The 18,901-nt window shown below is 37.9% G+C and overlaps 1 protein-coding gene across 2 annotated transcripts; it reads right to left on the bottom strand.

Moving 5' to 3' along the window:
* Positions 1 to 1,269: 1,269 nt before the first annotated feature.
* On the bottom strand, positions 1,270 to 14,998 carry synpo2la (synaptopodin 2-like a). Of its 2 annotated transcripts, none has more exons than XM_009307375.4 (4): positions 14,740 to 14,998; positions 8,806 to 8,957; positions 7,922 to 8,631; positions 1,270 to 6,037 (listed from the first exon to the last, which is right to left on the bottom strand). In XM_009307375.4, the coding sequence occupies exons 1-4, from the start codon at positions 14,839 to 14,841 to the stop codon at positions 3,462 to 3,464; spliced, it is 3,540 nt and encodes a 1,179-aa protein (XP_009305650.2). In that variant the 5' UTR covers positions 14,842 to 14,998; the 3' UTR covers positions 1,270 to 3,461. The 2 variants fall into 2 exon arrangements, with proteins under 2 accessions (XP_009305650.2, XP_692299.4); XM_687207.9 differs by having other exon boundaries at positions 7,922 to 8,547.
* Between the last annotated feature and the right edge of the window lie 3,903 nt (positions 14,999 to 18,901).

The following is an 18,901-nucleotide window of genomic DNA, read 5'->3' as shown; positions in this document are numbered from 1 at the left end:
TTTTGTTCTTTGGTTAATCTCCTTCAACTTGTCAGGGGATTTTCACATTTTAAAACCAATAACGGGTCCCTAGCTGTGCTAAATGTGTTTTTATGATAATGATTTAAGCTCTTAGAGGGTCAGTGTTGGACGGGGAAGCCACTGTTACATTAGTCTGACATGGTTCTAATATGTTATTGGGTGAATGAGAAAATCAGCTGTGTTTCTGCTTCTGTAACAACCTGGACATATATAAATAATAATAGTTCAGTAAGATTTTTAATTTTATAACTAAAATAATTACACCACAACTTCCTTGCCAGTAAAGAAATATATTTTACAAGGCACTTTTCCACTTTGCTCAGAGACAATGCTTATTATATAATTATTCACATATCGTTTGCACCCTATAAAACTGAAAAATTGTCAGAGTCTCTCCATCTGTCAATTCAGGAAGGATCTACTCATAAATAGAATCTAAGCAGGGAAAGCGCCTTGGAGCAGCCATAAAAAGTGCCTGAACATTATCAGCCCTAAATATAGGATGGTGCTCTGCATATGCATGAGAATGGTGCCAGTTTCAGCTGTAGTCGACTCATGCACTCCACTATGTTTAGAGGCGACATTGGCTTTTGATTATAAACTTGGACACAACAGTGGCAAAAAGTAATGTCCAGCCAAGGAACATTTATAGCTAAGTCAAACTAATGTTCTTATTTGTGCTTAGTTGCTGCACCATTGTTTCATTGTAAGAATGCATAGAAGCATATCAGATAATTGCTGCTAATGAAAGGTGTATTTCCTGTATGCTTTTTGTTTTTTGTTCCTTTTTATGTATTTAAATAAAACCCATTTTCTGTGAGCCATATTATTTTTGCCAAATAATTTTGTTAGAAAATTACCAACCAAGTTTAGTGTTTTCCTTTTCCTGATATAACGTTAATTTCATCATGATGGTTCAATTGAACTAGTGTCTTGGTGTTTCATAAAGAGTGAGAAACTGAAATACTCTTGCTCTAACACATAACCAGATTTATATTAGTAACAGTGGGACGCAAGCGCCACCATGTGGTGATTAGTCCCATTTAGTGCAACAACACTGTTGTAAGACAAAAAGAGACACACTGCCGCATATCGTCAGTTATTATAATCAGAAGCATTATAGTGTCAGTGAAATAAAAAATGACTATTTATAAAACAAATAGATTTTTTTCTAATCGTTTGTGAACATGTGAGATGTTTAGATCATGTCTGCATTACATACAAGTGACTTGGAATGACACAAACACATTTCTTTACTATTTCAGGCATGTTTTATTCAAACTACTCAACTATTGAATTAGAAATGCATGAGACTTTCAGTTTTCAGAATTACTTATGTGCCAAAGTTCAACTGAGCTCATCATAAGCACAAGAGACATTAAACACAAAGCAAATGTAAGGAAGACGGACACACTGATTCAATGAATTGTACAACAGCCAAAATTAAGAGCGGTTAAAAAAAGCTTTAGTCTAATATAAAACATGATGACAGACTAACATGGAAAAACACAAAATGGCTCAAGATTTCAACACCCAGTCTACTTTTGCTTTCTTCTGATTCAGTTTCTACATGTAACTTATAAAAGGAGATGTTTTAAAAATGAAATCTTCTCACCTGCCAGAACTGCAATCATTATTTATTCATCCTCTCTTAATATCTAACACACATTAATATACTGATTTCCTTTCTTAAAACCTCAGTCTTTTGTTCCCTTAATGTTAGAAGGCCTCAGATTTTTTTTTCTCTTAAGACATTTTCATATTTTTGAGGGTTTTGGGAACACATTCAAAAACAACTCATCCTTGAAATCATCAGCCTCACTGCCACACATGCCATTCAAATATGACATGTTGCTTTGAGTATTCTGACTAATTCCAGTAAAGCCAGTTGGCTAATTAACCTTCTGATAATCCTGGATAGTGCTAGCTTCGCACTTTTCATGCCTGTCTTCATGTGACAGATTTGCTTTAGTGCCCAGATAGCCTACATGTCTATCTCTAGGACTCTCTCCAACACTATACCTTTCCAACACTTACTAACTTGACCACTTAAATATGTTTCTATATGACATAATAATGAAAACACAAGATGTTCATTAGTGCTGTTTGATTAATATATAGGTAGTGGGATATAAAGACCACATATCCAGCCAGAGCACATTTTAAGGAACCAGCCTGGTTCCCTGTTTGCTTTGCTCCTACAAATAGTCTATGACCCTCATGCACCTGTTCAGTTCAGGCTCTGCCAGGAGAGATATCATTTCTGATTGACCTAAGAGCACACAGTAAAACAAAGCCTCAGCTTAATGGTTTTTCTTAGTTTTCCCTATTTCTTTAAATGTGTAATGTAGATCAAGGTTTTACGCTAAGAAAAGCACAGCGGTAAGACTTTTGTCGGTAAAAGGTGCCCAAAATGAAAACTCACATACAGTCTTAAAGAAATTTGGAGGACAGTATCTCTAAACACCATAGTGAGTTTGCTAAAACAATGCCTAAGTGGCTAGTTTGTTCTTGAATAAAATTACCAATTGCCTTTGAAGTTTGTGTAACATCAGAGACACATTTCTGAGAGAAAAGAAGTAACAGTCTGATGTTTACAAAGACAAACAATGTTTTCATTTGAGCAATGAAGAAAAATTGTTCTCAAGACCAGGACATGCATTGAGAAATGCACGCATGTTGGATCAATTTAAATTCACGATGACAATATTAGGAATTTTAATCATATTGCCAAAGAAATGCTGACATTGTAGATTTTTCAGTTGTGTTTTTAAAAAACAAAACGCCGAAGCATTGCTGATTCCCAATTCTCCTACCTATACTAAATCTTTAAATCAGGGGTGTACAAACTCGGTCCTGGAGGGACGGTGTCCTGCATAGTTTAGCTCCTACTTGCTTCAACCCACATGCCAGGAAGTTTCTAGTATATCAGAGCTTGATTAGCTGGTTCAGATGTGTTTGATTAGGGTTGGAGTGAAACTCTCTAGGACACCGGCCCTGCAGGACCATGTTTGGACACCTCTGTCCTAAATGAAAGAAATCTTCTCTGCTGTTTGCATAATATGCATTCAGAAGTTAATGTCAAAACACATCTTTATAGAAGTACACATTTCTGTTGCAGATAAACTATAACACAGATAACGTGATTTAAATTTTTGTAGCTTGTTTGCACTTTTTACCAATTTTTGTAGTGACCAGACGGTTCTACACTTCAAATTACAATTCAATTGGAAACCTTTAGCACACTCATTTCAATACTACGAGTTGGTACAAACTATTAAATACAATTCCAGATGGATAGTATGCAAATTGGGATGCAGCACATGTTATTCCCTTATAGTTTCCAAATAAATTAATGTTACCACACTGATCAAACTTGAAAGGATTTAACTTTGAGACAGATATAGATGTTTCAGTCTTTCACATGCAAAGCAATACTGTCAGTGAGGTAAGGTACCAGGCCTCCAGACGCGGGGCTGTACACCCGCCCGTGTTGCAATAAAGTGTGGTTTGGGAACTTGGATAGGGGATTTTAAGGGATTTGGTGGTAAGGCACTTAATTCCGGGGCACTCTTAAACTGTTTGGCAGCTTGGAGCCCAGAGTAGCTGAGATTTGACATACTTGAGATGGGAACTGGTGGAGAGTATGGCATGGGGTGAGGGATGGGCACAGATGAAATTTTGGGGAGCTCTGGGAGGCCTGGGGCCCGTGAAGGTGCTAGAGATGTTTCAGGGACAGGTTCAGGTGGAGGGGAAGTCATGTCAGAACGAGAGATTCGCTCACCAAGGGTGGTCTGTGAGCGTGGTATAATGACTGTGGGGTTGAGAGTTGGTGCTGACATTGGGGTGGGAGTAGAGAATCTTTTGATTTCATACACACGTGCCGCCTTTACTGGGATCTGCTTGGGTGGAGTCAGAGTGTGGCCCTCCCTCTGCTGCCTCTGGTAGGAAGGGATTGAAGACTGTGTACCAATGCCACCACCAAAACTGAACATTGCAGGGTTCAGCTGGTATGGCTGCCTTCTCATGAAATCCAAGGCCTTGATACCCTCTTTTGGCACACCATAACTACCCTTACTTCCTTTGGCGCTTCCCTCAGACACCTTTGCGCCTGCGCGCTGCACCCCAACAGGACAGGAAGGAGACAACAAGGGATTGTATCCTATGGGTGGAGGAGCCCGAACATTAGGGGAATACTTCCATTGGGATGGGGTTGGCGAGAGTTCTCGAGGTTGAATCAAATCTATGACTGATTGGGATTGTTGGTGTTGTAGAGTTGCTGGCTGCAGATATGGAGTGTCTACAACAAACTGATCCATACGGCTTTGTCTACGAGCAAACAGCTCTGCACCTTTTCCCTCTGCCTGAGGGATCTGTGACATTTCTGGGATGACTCGTGGCTTAGGAGCCACAGGTGGTGGGACCCTTGTCCTATTTTCATCAATGTTGTAAACAATATTGTCTGGTTCAGGATACCCATGGCTGGGTCTGTCATCTAGGTTCTGCACCATAGTCAACAGTTCAGGGTTTGGCGAGTTCTTCTTGCTGTCAGGCATCTTAAACATTGGTTTGTATGCACTGCGGCGTCGGGCATCTTGGAGAATACCAGTGCGGCCACCAACAGAAGCTGGTTTTTCACGATAGACTACAGGTGACAGTGGAATTACAGGGCTTGAAGTGGTCTCAGAAGCAGTAGGGGTCAAAATAGAAGAGGTTTGGGATGATATTGCTATACCCTTAGGATGCATATCAGTAGCCAAAGAAGTCACCATGTCATCAGGAGGAACTATTGTTTCTGCAATCATTGGAACAGTAGGCTTTTGGGCTTGAACTCTGGGAAGTGATGCAACCTGGATGCTTTCCATTGGAGAGCACTGAAAAGCAGATTGAGAATATGATTCAACTGATACAGCAGCAGGTGGAGGAATAGACGTTCCTTGTGCCAAGGGCTGTGTAGGTATTATTTCATTAGAGACATTGGCATTCATTTGACTCATTGTTACTTGGGTACCAAATATGGCTGGGGTGACACACATGACATGCTCTTCTGATGCTGCTGGAAATGGAGGTGCCACCACAGCCACTGAAACAGGTCTAGGTGTCTTCTTACTGACTGCAGGGCGAAACACAACAGGAGCAGTGGCTGCCCGATTGGTAATGCAGCCTGGGGCAAAAGGTCTGGCAGTTCTGTTTAACACAGAGCTAGCAGGAAGTTCTGGTAGAGGAGTTGGTGGTGGAGGCATCACAGTTTCTGTAGAAAGAACTGAGAGATTAGTTTTGGGCATCACAGAGGGGGCTGTCACAGTTGTGTTCGAAGCATCTCCATTCACCATAACAGGAACAGTGGGGATGGTCTGAGGTGTATTCATCTGTGTCTTGTTGTTTTGTGCTTCGGCTGCTTGAACGTCATGATAAAGGGTTGTTGAAGGTCTGGCAGGTTTTGGAGCAACTGGTGGTGGCTGGACATTGAGCTTTGTTAGTGGGTCTGGGTGTGCTGTCTGAAGCGGAGGAAGTGCCTGGGCCTCTTTCAGTGAAATGCCCAGCATTTGGCTTTGTAACTGTTCTTGTGCAGCTTCGATTTTCCTTGCATGCTCTTCAGCCCTTTTCCTCTGCTGCTCAAACAACTGTGCCCCCTTTCCAGATGTATCACTCAGACCAGGACTAAGAGCACCACCATCTCCTTCCTGACCTCTGGAAGCACATCTTTTCTCCAGCATTTCAAGGTAGTCGCTGTCCCATGTGGGGTCCGGTGCAGCTGAAAAACCCTCCTCATCAAATTCTGATTCACTGCCAGGAAATATGCCATCCTCCTCTTGAGAGTCCTGCCTCATGTCCTCATCAACACTTCCAAAGCTGGTCAGTGTATATTTCTTGGATCGTTGCCGGCGCTTTTTAAACATCAGTACACCCTTTGAATGAGGGTTTGGTGCATCTGTCAGTAGTGAGGCGATTGTGCGGCACTTGGACCGGGCCTCTTTCACCTGCTTGTCTGTGATTGTCTCTCCACGGTTCAATTCTGCATAACATAAGATAAAAAAGTTTGAGACAGTATATATATATATATATATATATATATATATATATATATATATATATATATATATATATATATATATATATTTATATATATATATATATATATATATATATATATATATATATTACAAATATTTAACAGCAACCGCGTTTTAGTTAAAGAATTTTGCAACAAGGAAGCATGGTTAAATTAATAATATAACTTTGATGCAAAAATGATTTGTCTACCATTGGGAAAGTCTTTGTTTACTAGTGCTGAAATTTTAATTTAGGGATAATGTAGGGATGAACCGATAACACTTTTTTACAAACCGATATGAGTACGAGTATTTTAATTTGTGTACTTGCTAATACCGAGTACCAATTCTGATACTTCTTAGAGTTGGTTTCAATAAAAGTGCAATTAATTTGAAAAGAGGTTTTCTTTTTTGCCTGTAGCAATGATGAACACAAAACATATTTAACAGAAGGTTATTCAAAGCCAAAAATATACCTTAAATAATATACAACCCTGTAAATCGATGGCCCTTATTGATTTTCGATAAGCATGGACATTTAAAGGATAAGTTATCCTTGCACTGACACACGTGCACAACTGCATACATTACATAATCAAGTGTATGCAGTTTATGTTACCTTTACTCCCTTGACATGGACCGTTTATTATTCAGTAGCCTATAGATCCATTAATAACGTATTTTATAAACGGATTATTAATAAGGATTAAGCTATTAATATATAATACATTAATTAATACATTAATACATTGAAGTCAGGTAGGACAACAAATCCATCCATGTAGTGAATTACTATTGAATGGTATCGGTGCGTGGCATTAGCATTTTATGTATAATATGAGTACGAGCATTTTAACCAAGTATTGACCCGACACCCGATACTGATATCGGTATTGGTGCATCCATAAAATAATGTTTAGAGAGAGAATTAGAGTTAGCATTATATTTATGACAGTTTATTTAAATTATTGCTTCAATAATCAGTGATTCTAAAGATGTTTGTACACTTTTTAAAACATTGCTGTGGCAAATGTCCCAAAAACTGAATCTTAAACCTACCCTTTATTAACACTTTAGGAAAATGTTATCAATATATCAGTAAAAATATTGGTAGAATTAGACATGCGATGTTGCCATTTGATTGGATGTAATAACTGCTAAAACCTTATGTTTCACTAGAAGAATTAACATTTAGAAGTCGGCATATACAGTGTCAATTACAGTAATACTGAATTAATAGCACATTTGATTCCAGAGCCAGTAATCACAGCATAAACAAGGATGTCTGTGTTGTTTACCACCTAATCTTGGATCAACAAACATACATTCCATTGCTGTAATCCAGGATCAATGTCATACCAGTGCCTGGACACTGCATAACTTATGTCCAGGCACTGGAATGTAAAACCTGTGTAAGTAATTGTGTGTATATCATTTGATGAACAATAACCTGGCTTCTAAAGTATGCTAATTTGTGGCTTGCACTGACAAGATTTTTAAGTGCCAGCATTGTTCATGTCTGAAAACAATACTGAGAATGTTAACAATACTGTCAAGTATTTCAGCTGAGGATCTAGCTGGAGAGAATGAGTATGGCCCTGTGAGGGCCACCGTCACCTGATATGAGACAGCAGCTGGAGATGCGTATGCCAGCTCATGCAAAGCAATACTCAGGTTATCAACCCTGTGAGCCTCAGGACAAATTTAGACACTGGTCTCTTCAAGGGTTTACATGCAGGCAGTCTCAGGCAGTGCCTTTAAGAACACATTTACAAAGCTAAGCAGATGTTTGTGAAAGTGAGATTGAAGCCAGTTGATCACAAGTGCAACAATCTTCATGTACTCACTTGCTTGTTTTGCTTTATCCATGTATGTTAATGTGAGTTCCTCATCCACTGGATTGTCAACTGGCCCAACCATGGGCACCAGCTGACTACGAGAGCTCAGCATTAAAGCTTCTTTGGCTCTTTCTGGAGAAACAAGAGGGGGGATATTTGTGGGCTCCTGAAACCCACTGTCTTCTTCCATTAAACCTTCTCTTGGGTTCTGGTCGTCTGCACTCATTGACGAGGTCTCAGTGGAAGTTTGGGAGGACCATGCTCCATGCAAAGGGGGCTGGTAAATCACTTCTCTGCGAGCTACACCTGGCAATGTGTCTTCCCTCTTATTAGGCCCCAAAAGTTTGTACATTTGGGCATCCGAAGCACTGTCATACCCACTCATTTCCGAAGTTTCCGCTCCCTCTGGTGAGGCTCGACCAGCCTTGCCTGGTGAATTGCTGGGACTACGTCGCTTTGGTTTGCGATGCCTCTCATGAGCAGCCACATCTGCATCGCTGTCCGTTTCTCCATAGTAGGCTTCACTGCCAGGTGGGGAGGTCAATCCACTGCGTCCAGTCGGAGACATCAGGGTTCCACGGTGGATCTGCCGTACGCTGGATTGGTGAGGTCGGGAGCTGGATGGCGACATGGCCCTAAGGGCGGCACGGTACTCTTTATCAATGCGGGGAGAAGGAGCTCGAGCAACCAGAACCACCGACTGGAAGCCAGCCGGTGCCCTGATAGACATGTAAGGGGGTAAAATAGCACAGGGGTGGTCAGAAACAGAACCTTACAGTATCCCTGGCTTGGAGGTTTAACTACACTCAAAACAATCATTTACTTACTGCTCCTAAACACCATTTGAGTTAAACAAACACATGTTAGCACTGACAAGGTAAAGGATAGTTTACCTCCTAACTCGGATGTGTAGCGTTCCTGGCATGCTGTCAATCAGGTTCATGGCCTGGGCATGTGACAGACTCCCACAGGAATTCTCATTGATGGACATCAGCTCATCTCCCTCACGCAGACCAGCCCGGCAGGCTTTACTTCGCTTACGTACCTGCAGTATAAATGTGTAGGTTGATAATGTATGAATAGGTCACAAAGTAATTTAAAATGGCCTTGAATGTTATACATAGATTAAGCTAAGAGTGCTCATATCTCAGGGATCTTAAAAATAGATCACAATGAGTGACATTCTGTATGACTTTCGACTCAATATCCATCCATTCATTCTTCTAACTAAATCTTACACATTTTACATTTAGAATCTCATATTCAGCTAATCTGCATGTCTTCAAATCGCAAGATCCTACTTTTTTCTTCTGCAGAACATTTGTTTAGCAGAAATTGTGGCCCTTGGTGAAAATGTAAATCATTGGCTACTTGCAGTTTGAGATTCAAAAACAAAATAAACAAAACACCTAGACCATACAAAATCAACACACATGATTCCTGACAACACACTGAGGTTTTATGAAGTGAAACAACAGAACTTAACTCAACTGTACAGTATTTACATTATTATCTGAAATCCACAGCCTTGCCTAATGTTTCTGAGTGCATTCAAAACATTCATGTTGCATAATGATGTTTTAAACATCAAACATTGAGAATTTGTTAAGTTAATCTGGACTATTAAGGTTGCAATGCAAGTCTAATGATATATTTTGTATCGGGAGTGATGGGAAGAGTACTGAAAATTCACACTTAAGTACCATTACTTGCCCAAACATGAAGTCTAAGTAGAGTAAAAGTATCTGTTGTAAATATTACTCAAAGTATGAGTAAAAAGTAGCCATTTTCAAAGTACTCAAGAGTAGTGAGGACTGAGTATTACGCTGTAAAAAGCGAATGAGTTAAAATGCAATTTGTGCTTGTGTGTGTAAACGTAACATTCTGTAGTGCATTAAGTGATTGTTTAAGACTATTTGGTGATTTCAGTCCTCACCCATCATCCTCTAATCAGTGACATGCTGTCTAAACAGTCTCTGGATTATTGCGTTTAAAGATTTTGAACATCTTCTCGGACACTTTTAATGTGTCCAAGTGGTTTGCTGAATTTGTAAAGCACCCATGTCTTAAGGTAGTTCAGTATGATGTGATTTACAGTCTATGTGTGATTTGATTTGACAGGAATTACAAGACTTTTACAATCCCCATACACACACATACACACACACAAAAAAATATGACTACAGGTTAAAGGAAAGTAGTGGAGTAGAAGTACCAATACTGCACTAAAAATGTACTCAAGAGAAAGTAAAAGTATACATTTTTAAAACTACTTAGTAAATTACAGTTTCTGAGAAAAACTACTCAAATTACAGTAATTTGAGGATTTGTAATTTGTTAATTTACACCACTGTGTGTCAGTTATAGCATCCAGTATGAACATAAGTACCATTTTGGTTGCATTTACACTGCAGATCTTGATGGTCAATTCCGATTTTGTGACTGTATCCGATTTTTTTGCTGACCTGCTTACATCATCTTTTAAAAGTGATATGTATCCAGTTGTCTGCATTTACATGACATACGACAAAGGAGCAATGACCATGGAAAAAAAGAGTGGGCGCTGACTGACAGCTGACAATAAAGAGTGCTCTTTATAATCTTTTCACAGGGTTTATTTTTTTTAAGTTGTTTTGCTATAGTTTATGAAAGAAAAGTTCTCAGTTGGCTGTCTTCTTTTAATCTAAGCCTTTTTAAACCAGTAGGCACCTTAATGTTGTCATGGTTCTGTCTTATGTTTATTTCATTCTTACTTTGTGTCAGAACACTGACACTTGTTTGTTTTCTCTTCGTGAGTGCATTGGTTTTGAGTTAGCTTGAACAATGTATTCTTTTCTGTGTTGTGAGCACACAGCATCAAGTCATCTTGAGCTGTGTACTTATGTCTGTTATTTGTTTTGTGTTCAGCACATGGCTTGTGTTTGGTCTTTTCCATGTGCTCATTTGTCTATTAATTAGACCCCGCCTGTGTTGTTACCGGTTCATTTTGTTAAATTTGTTTCACCTGAGCTCCTCGTTTTATTCTCCCAGTTTGCTATTGTCTGGGCTGATTTGTGTCTCATGTTACATGTAGTTTGATGCTTGTCTGTTTTTCTGTCCAGTTTGGTTTTATTTTGTTTTACTTAAAATGACTATTTACCCTACCATGAGCTTGTTGTTTTTTCCAGCCCTTTTGGCTTTTATCTGGGCTCTGTGTCCAGTTTTTTTCTTCCTAATTAATAAAGTTAATTTTTATTGCTGATCTGCGTCTGGGTTCTGTCCACACACCTGACAAATGTGATGTCCATGGCTTGATTTATGCATGTGATGTATGCTTCAGTTTTACATTAATTTATATTGGTTAAGTCTCTCTTGTTAACATGCTTAAATACTTGTGTTACATAAAAATATAAAGGCTTTTTTAGTCCTTGTGTATGAGATTGAGGGTTTGAGACTCAGCTGAAGTCTGTTCTGAAATGACAGCGTCAGAGTTGATGTCATTGGCTAAAGCTTTTAAAGATGCACAACTCGCATTGACAGGTGAAAATCCTATCTACCTGCTTACACTGCAGACATGAGGACACAGATCCTATTAATATCGGATAAATTTTCACAAATAAACAAGGCCTGAATCTGATTTGAGTAAATCGGAATCTGTGATTTTTTTTTTCCTGCTTACTTGTACATGTGCCATATCCGATCTGTGTAACATGGGAAAAAAAATCGGAATTGAGTCATGCAGTGTAAATGCAGCCTTAGATGAACAATACAGAATGCATCATCCTTCTCTGTTGTATTCAGTGTCATCTCAAAGGTGAGTTTGCACTCACTAATACATCACTATACAACAAGAAGACTTGCTCTAGATTGTTAGAAATGCACTCAGAAATGGATTTGTTGATTCAAAAGACCTGTTTTTTCAGCAGCCATGGGTTTTCATTTTGTTTTGCCTGTACATTTATTTTAATCTTAAAGCACAGAAAACCATTGAATTGCATTTTAAAAATCAACTAACACCACATAGTCCGCTGGAAATCTTTAATGTTCTACTGAAGAAAAGTCATTTTAGCTTGGATGGCCTGAGAGTGTGCAAATTTGAATCTTTGGGTAAACTTTCTCTTTAACATATCCAGCAAATATGTGCAACATTGCTCACAAAACCACTCCATTGGCTGGCATAGACAGTTGCTGCTCTTGTGCTCTTGTGTATGTTGTAATGTTGTTTTCAACTAGGCCTTGCAATACATTCTGTCATCTTACTTTGCACTTTAAGACAGGCTCTGATTTCAGTGGTTTTGTTCACACTCACAGGTTGCACTTGCACATCTACTGAAGCAATAATCAGTCTATAAATACTTACTTTACTTGATGATAAACAGGACATGCTATAGTGTGTATGCTGCTTTGGCCTTTGTTTACAACAATCCGAATCAGCATGGTAAATGAATCAGTGTTTGGTTTTCCATTTCTGATTGTAATCCTGCATTTTGCTTCTTTGTAGTGTTGTCAATGATAGTTGTCAATGCAAAGGTGACAGGTTCAGGAACATGTGGTGAACTCCGATCTGGAAACGGTCCCATCACTAAACCTAATCTTGCTGTGGCGGAGCCTCCATACCATTAGATTAATCTAATTCACTTTTGATGACAAGCAGCTATCCACCAATAAAAATCAACACCCCTCATGACAGCCACGATTAGTGGGTGCACAGTTAAGATCAGTGGATCAAAGTACCCTGATCGAATAACATAATAATATAGATAGATAGTCCATAAGCACTGTCAATACTCCTGGGTTGAATGATTAGTTTATGTATCAGATTAAAAGAACATATCCAGAGGAACTAACAACCAGGGGTGCGTTTCCCAAATGACGTTACTCACGCTTGATCATTGTACGAAGCATCGTTTGGGAAAAGAACGATGTAGTGACGAGTGTATATTGTTTTACACGCACACGAGTGCATGTTTTTACAAAAACTAATATTGGATTTTTAAAAAAATACTATTTTATGTTTGATAAAAACATGCACTCGTTTTCCATATTAATTGAAATATATGTACAGTAAATGGCACATATAGGGTCAGTGTTTCCTTTACAAATATTATTGACAACATTACATATTCTATTCAAAACATAAAATCACTTACAAAAGCTAACACGTATTCTAATATCGTATATAAATCATATAAATAAATAATGAGGCAGTTTATTAAAAAATGAAATTTAATATTTATTATTTATTAGGTAATGAAAAATCCTACTTTAATAATACTATCAGTAATCATTATTATTATTATTATTATTATTATTATTATTATTACTATTATTATTGAGAAGGATATTCTTTATTTATCTTTTGAAAAGTCTACTTTTACAATTTAACTCTTGCAAACCACTGAGGAAAGGTTCTAACCAACAGGCCCATGTCATAAACAGTACATATACTCAATAAATAACCTACTATCAATTAAAAGCGTTAACATATGCTGTGTTTTTTGTTTTCACAAGCTTTGGAGATGTAACATAAATTCCGCTTTTAAATAGGTAACCTATAGCTTTTGTCATGAAGTGCATTGCGAAGGGAGCACAATTATAAACATGAAGATCGCTAAAACTGAACTGCAAAAATACTTTAATGCTTTTTTTTTTTTTATCCAAGTTTAAATGTTCTAAATGAATAGGGCATAGGGGGGATAACTTGGAATAGAACACAGTCTGGAACTATGTTTTGAACTACAGCTCTAGTGGTGTAGTTGCAACTATATAAGTTTGCGACGCAGTTTGTGAATGTTCATTGGAATGATGGATTTGGGAAACGCCAAATCAACAAACTATGTATGTAACGACACGACTTCCAACCTTAGTTGGCTAACGATGGATTTCGGAACTGCACCCCTGAGCTGTTTCAACTTTAATTAGTCAATATGTTGCAAATACAGGAATGCCGGACGTTAAACTGATTGATTAGGGTCTCATGAAATTACTTATCAAATGCTTCTCTCTATACAGTAGTTGCCTACAATCTGAAAACATTAAGATTTGTTAGAGTCTTCCTACCTTTATTTAATCAAAAACACCAGTACAAAAAGTTACATTGTAAAGTATGATCTAAATTTTAATAACTTTTCTATATAAATATGATATAATATAATATATATTTACTATAGAAATATATATATATAGATAGATATAATTTTAAATATGCTTATCTATTATGATTCATGCTCAATTGGTAATTTCTTATTATCATTATGAAAATAGATAATCAGCTTTATATATTGTCTTCTAAGGAATCATGTGACAGTGAAGACTGAAGTATTAGCTGCTAAAAAATTCAGCTTTGAATCACATAAATTACAATTTACAACACATTCACACAGAAAGCTGACATTTAAAATTGAATTAATATTTAACAATATTACAGATTTAGTGTTTTTTTTTTTTTTCATAAAAACGACCACCTAAATGCAATGTAAACATTTATTCCACAAGCTTTGCTTGTTACTGGTCATCTAATCTTGAATTGTAACTATTACTTAATATACTGTACATGCAGTGTGCATTAGCTATTTAGGACTATATATAAAGGGGGTTGTCCTGCAGTTCGAATGGTACTTGAAAGTTCACAGCTCAATGAATCATTTGGCTTTTTTGGTCCAGGATCAGTTCCACACCACTAAAGAGTGCAGGGGCCTGTGCTTCTGGTGTCCATTACATCTTAAGGCTGCATTTAGTTTGAACGTTTCTTTAGAACTAAAGAACTGTATGTGCATATCACATAAACCGACGGTACAGAAAACTATTATTAAGCTCATTTTATTCAGTAGTGTTCTTCATAATCATACCTTGGCAACTTGCAGAGGTTTCTGGTGCTCGATTCCTCCCTGTAGTCTGAAGCCCCAGGGCGCTCCTCCCGACAAGGTGATGATAACCTCCTCGGCCACCATGGTGCGTTCTGAGCTTGAGTCTTTGGTTCGGTTTTCGGCCTTGGGGGCCCTCAGTACACACGCTCCATGTTTTTACAGGGCCCCCTCAATGAAGACAACTACTACTGCAACTATGTCCCAGGGTTCCTTCTAGTTGCCCACCTGAGTTGAGTCTCTCACACGAACACACACTCAAGCACACACAGATCCCCTCCCACACCCTGAGCTGGATGTTGGTGATAGGGGGGCAGCCATAAAGGAAGTTAAAATAGAGAGGGACAGAGAAGAGATACCCACCGTCACCCTGTGAAGTGGAATCTGGTGCTGGATAAAGGTAGTTGATCACAGCTGTGCTGTCACTCAGAGCTGGCTTAAAGGGTGGGGGCGTACATTGCTGAAATAAAAATAGCCTCTCGCTAAGAGGTCAAGCTTTTTAATGACTTCAGAATGGCAACAAGTTGATTTGGCGGAGAAACTGAAAGAAATTATTCATGTGTACTATCTGACTTATAAAATAGATTATGATACATGATGTAGTCAATAGGGTGGTCGAGGAGTTTGAGTGCTGTCATTTGAGGAGTGCTCTCTTGCGCAGTTAGGCTTTTCTTAGTGTTATATAATAACATCAGGAGGACCTTCTAATAGTAATATATAATGACAACAGACCTGTCCTCTTGGCATCCAAACTGAGACAGTCGGCCAATTAATCTTTCTTTGCATAAGCACACATGCCTGACCCGAGTAGGAAATTAAAAGTGACTTAGTGCCACTTTAATTCCACATAGTGTTGTTTGACTTTGATCAATGGGCATTTATATTAGCAGGGATGCTATAAATTGATCTAAATTAGCAATAAAAGTATACCAAACAATATATAATAAAATAAAGTATATATTTACTTTCTAAACGAAAGAAAATCCAGAAAAATAGATCATGGTTTGCATAAAAATATTTTAAAAAATGGTTTTCAACATTTATAATAAAAATGCTACGTTGCTACAGCATATTAGATATTCTAATTAGAAACATTAGATAAGCTACAGCATATTAGAATTATTTAGTTATATATAATTATTTACTATATAAAGGTCATGTGACAGAGAGAAGTGAATTACAACATTTTATGGCCATGTTATCCATTTTAGGCTTTTTGAAATAGGAGATTGATGGCACAGCTATGCAGGTAAATTTTTTTTCTTCAAATTTGAATCAACTTGTAAAATGTATCGGTCTCCATTGACTTTCTTAATACATCAAGCAAAATAAAATAATGAATTAATGTGATGTAATTTTGAACAAAATCAGGTGTTTAGTCAATGTGAACTTGCCGGAAAAGTTTTCTATGGCTGGAAAAAACAGGCATTTCTAGTTCTGAATCTCTCCTTGGTTGATGTGAAAATCTCTGGTTCATTTTCTCTTTTCAGTTGGTCATGGTCAAACGTCCACAAGTAGAAACATCAACGCTGAAAAGTTGTTTAATGGTAGAAATTGAAGTGAAATTCTTAGACTTTTCTTTTCATGCTTAACTCTACTTGCTTTCAAACTATGTAGTGTGATTTAAACTATACCTGACATAACTTGACTGGAGTGATGAATTGAAGAGCTACAGCAAATACCACTATAGCTATTATCAGATGTTTACTTAACTGCCTTTTTCTCCCTGCTTGCATTTTAGTTCAGTGTTTATATTTGCCATTGAGAGGAAAACGAGAATCACTTATTCATTTAAACAACTTTCAGCAGAATGAGTGGCATTGATAAGCCGAATGTTTTCTAGTGATACAACAACAGCTCGAGGCATGTTTCAGAATGCAAAATGAAAGATTTACAGATTACACATTTATCCACTCCGAAGAGCATAAGGTATGTTACATCTTTTGTTAATTTATCGTGTTTATTGTGAATTTTGATACATTTTTTTAACCAACACATGTATACTGATGAATCCTGTCAAATCACAGTCATATGTTTATGCAGAGGTTGATTTTAATTCCTGTGTTTTCTTTGACAACACGATACGTCACTCTCTTTTGTCAATTTTAATTATAATTTAGCCTTTATCCATTGCAAATCTGGTGAGCAAGATAGGCTAATGTTACTCTGATTGGGTTTATATTTGTTCATGTTCAGAGTACTTCATGCTCTGTGGGTGTCTGTAAAAGCGGCAGGTCAGAGTGGAACTCATTAATATCCATGACACGAACCATATATGGTCAATTATGGACTATCTGATTCAAATGGGTATTTTATGGAATAATAAATGAGCTTATAAAACCGTTTCTGGAGGTTTTTTTTAACTTACCGAAGCCATGAACCTTCTATCTAGACATCAGAAAATAATTTAACTTTCTAAACCAATGCAGTGTATGGCACCTTTAAAGAGTCACAAAATACCAAAACACATTTTTTGAGCTGTTGACAGTCATAAATGTCCCACACTGCTAAAAACACTATTAGGACACATTTATTTCACAAACAAGGGGAAATTGGTTGTTTTTGCATTATTTCGAGCACATTTGTTCTTCCGGTTTGAAACAAATTTTTTAAGCTGCGTCACGCCGATTAGATACTTGCGTGTATTCCAGCATGAAGACTGTCTGTACCTGAGAGTACTTTGTGACGTCTCTGAGTGTGCTGCATTCATTCATGAGAGAGACTTGGTTCAGACCAATCAGCGCGCTCTATTGTGTATGCGGTGCAAACTTATAAATATGCATGACAGATTCAAGGACTGTTTCTAACTGTTACAGTGTTCAGACGGCATTGAGACGCCACATTGTGTTGCCAAAACAAGTGGGAGAAGAAGAATTGTTTTTAGACACAGGTTGTCAGTGTTGCTTTTGTAATTTGCTGCAACGAAGGTTTTGTTTTCATTTTCCCACTATGAGCACACAGCTGGACCCACATGTGGATTACAGTGCACGACAAAAATACATTTTTTTGTATTTTTTTGTACAAGAAACATTTTTTAACCGAGAGCTTTTCGCATCTGGAAATGATCAAATCCAGATTTGCTGCTTGTCTCCTTTTAGAAAGACACGGCTCCAGTTGGTGTTGATTGTTCTGTCTATAGATTCGATAAGCAAGTGATCAGTGGTCTTTGTTTGTTTATTCAGATGGCAAAGTTAGTTTGTGTAATCAGCAGTACTCTTTCAGTGTTTAAAGACGGACCTTAGTCAAAATGATTTCTAAGTTACTAAAGTTTATAGTACGTTAATATCACTACAATATTATAGGCTGAAAGATCCGGGGTAATGCGGCTCTCCCAGTGTAAACATGTAAACACCGCAATCAAACTATTACTGTCGTCTAGAATTTTCGTCGCATTTTGTGACAGGAATAACACACACAACTTTCTGACGCTACCTACCGAGTGCATCTAAGTAACTGAGAAATTTCTCTCATTCGTTGTGCGGTATCAAACATTGCATTAAAAATACACGCTTCCAGCAGTTCCTCGAATCAAATATCTTTTTTGTCGCGTAGGGCATGAATGTAATGTTGCAGAAGGAAAGTGCCAAACTGCAGTTAAAGGGCACATAGGTTACCCCTTTTTTATATTTATTATAAGTCTTTTGTGTCACCAGAATGTGTCTGTAAAGTTCCAGCTCAAAACACCCATCAGAGTATTTATTATAGCTGTTTGAAGTGTCTCTATTAAAGCTGGGAAAAGGTTGTTGCTGCTTTTTTTGCACTGGGCCTTTAAGGCGAGTCATCCCCGCCCACCGATCCCACGTGCCTGTCAGCAACATGCCTCAACCAAGCGGCAACCTCCCGCTCTCCCTCAGGAAGCCAATACGGAAGTAACTAAAACTGCAATTCATCCAAAATCCCGTTAGTCCTGGCCGCTCCTGGTTACAAAATAGAGCATATTTCAATTGAGCGCACTGTTAGAATGGCCAACTTTACAGCAGAAAAAAAGGTGTTTACAGCCTGGTACAAAAAAAGATTTTGGTTAATACAGCTAATATTACCCTTAGAGGGGTGAATTTTTTTATAACTCATCCGTTTCCTTTATATTAAGTTATATTAAGTTTGCATAATTAAGGGCGTGGCCACTTGAGTGACAGCTAGGTTTCGT

This window comes from Danio rerio, chromosome 13 (assembly GCF_049306965.1).
Source record: "Danio rerio strain Tuebingen ecotype United States chromosome 13, GRCz12tu, whole genome shotgun sequence".
Taxonomy (NCBI): Eukaryota; Metazoa; Chordata; class Actinopteri; order Cypriniformes; family Danionidae; genus Danio; species Danio rerio.
The sequence above is the reverse complement of the archived record's forward strand: the minus strand, read 5'-3'. Positions and strand labels throughout refer to the sequence as shown.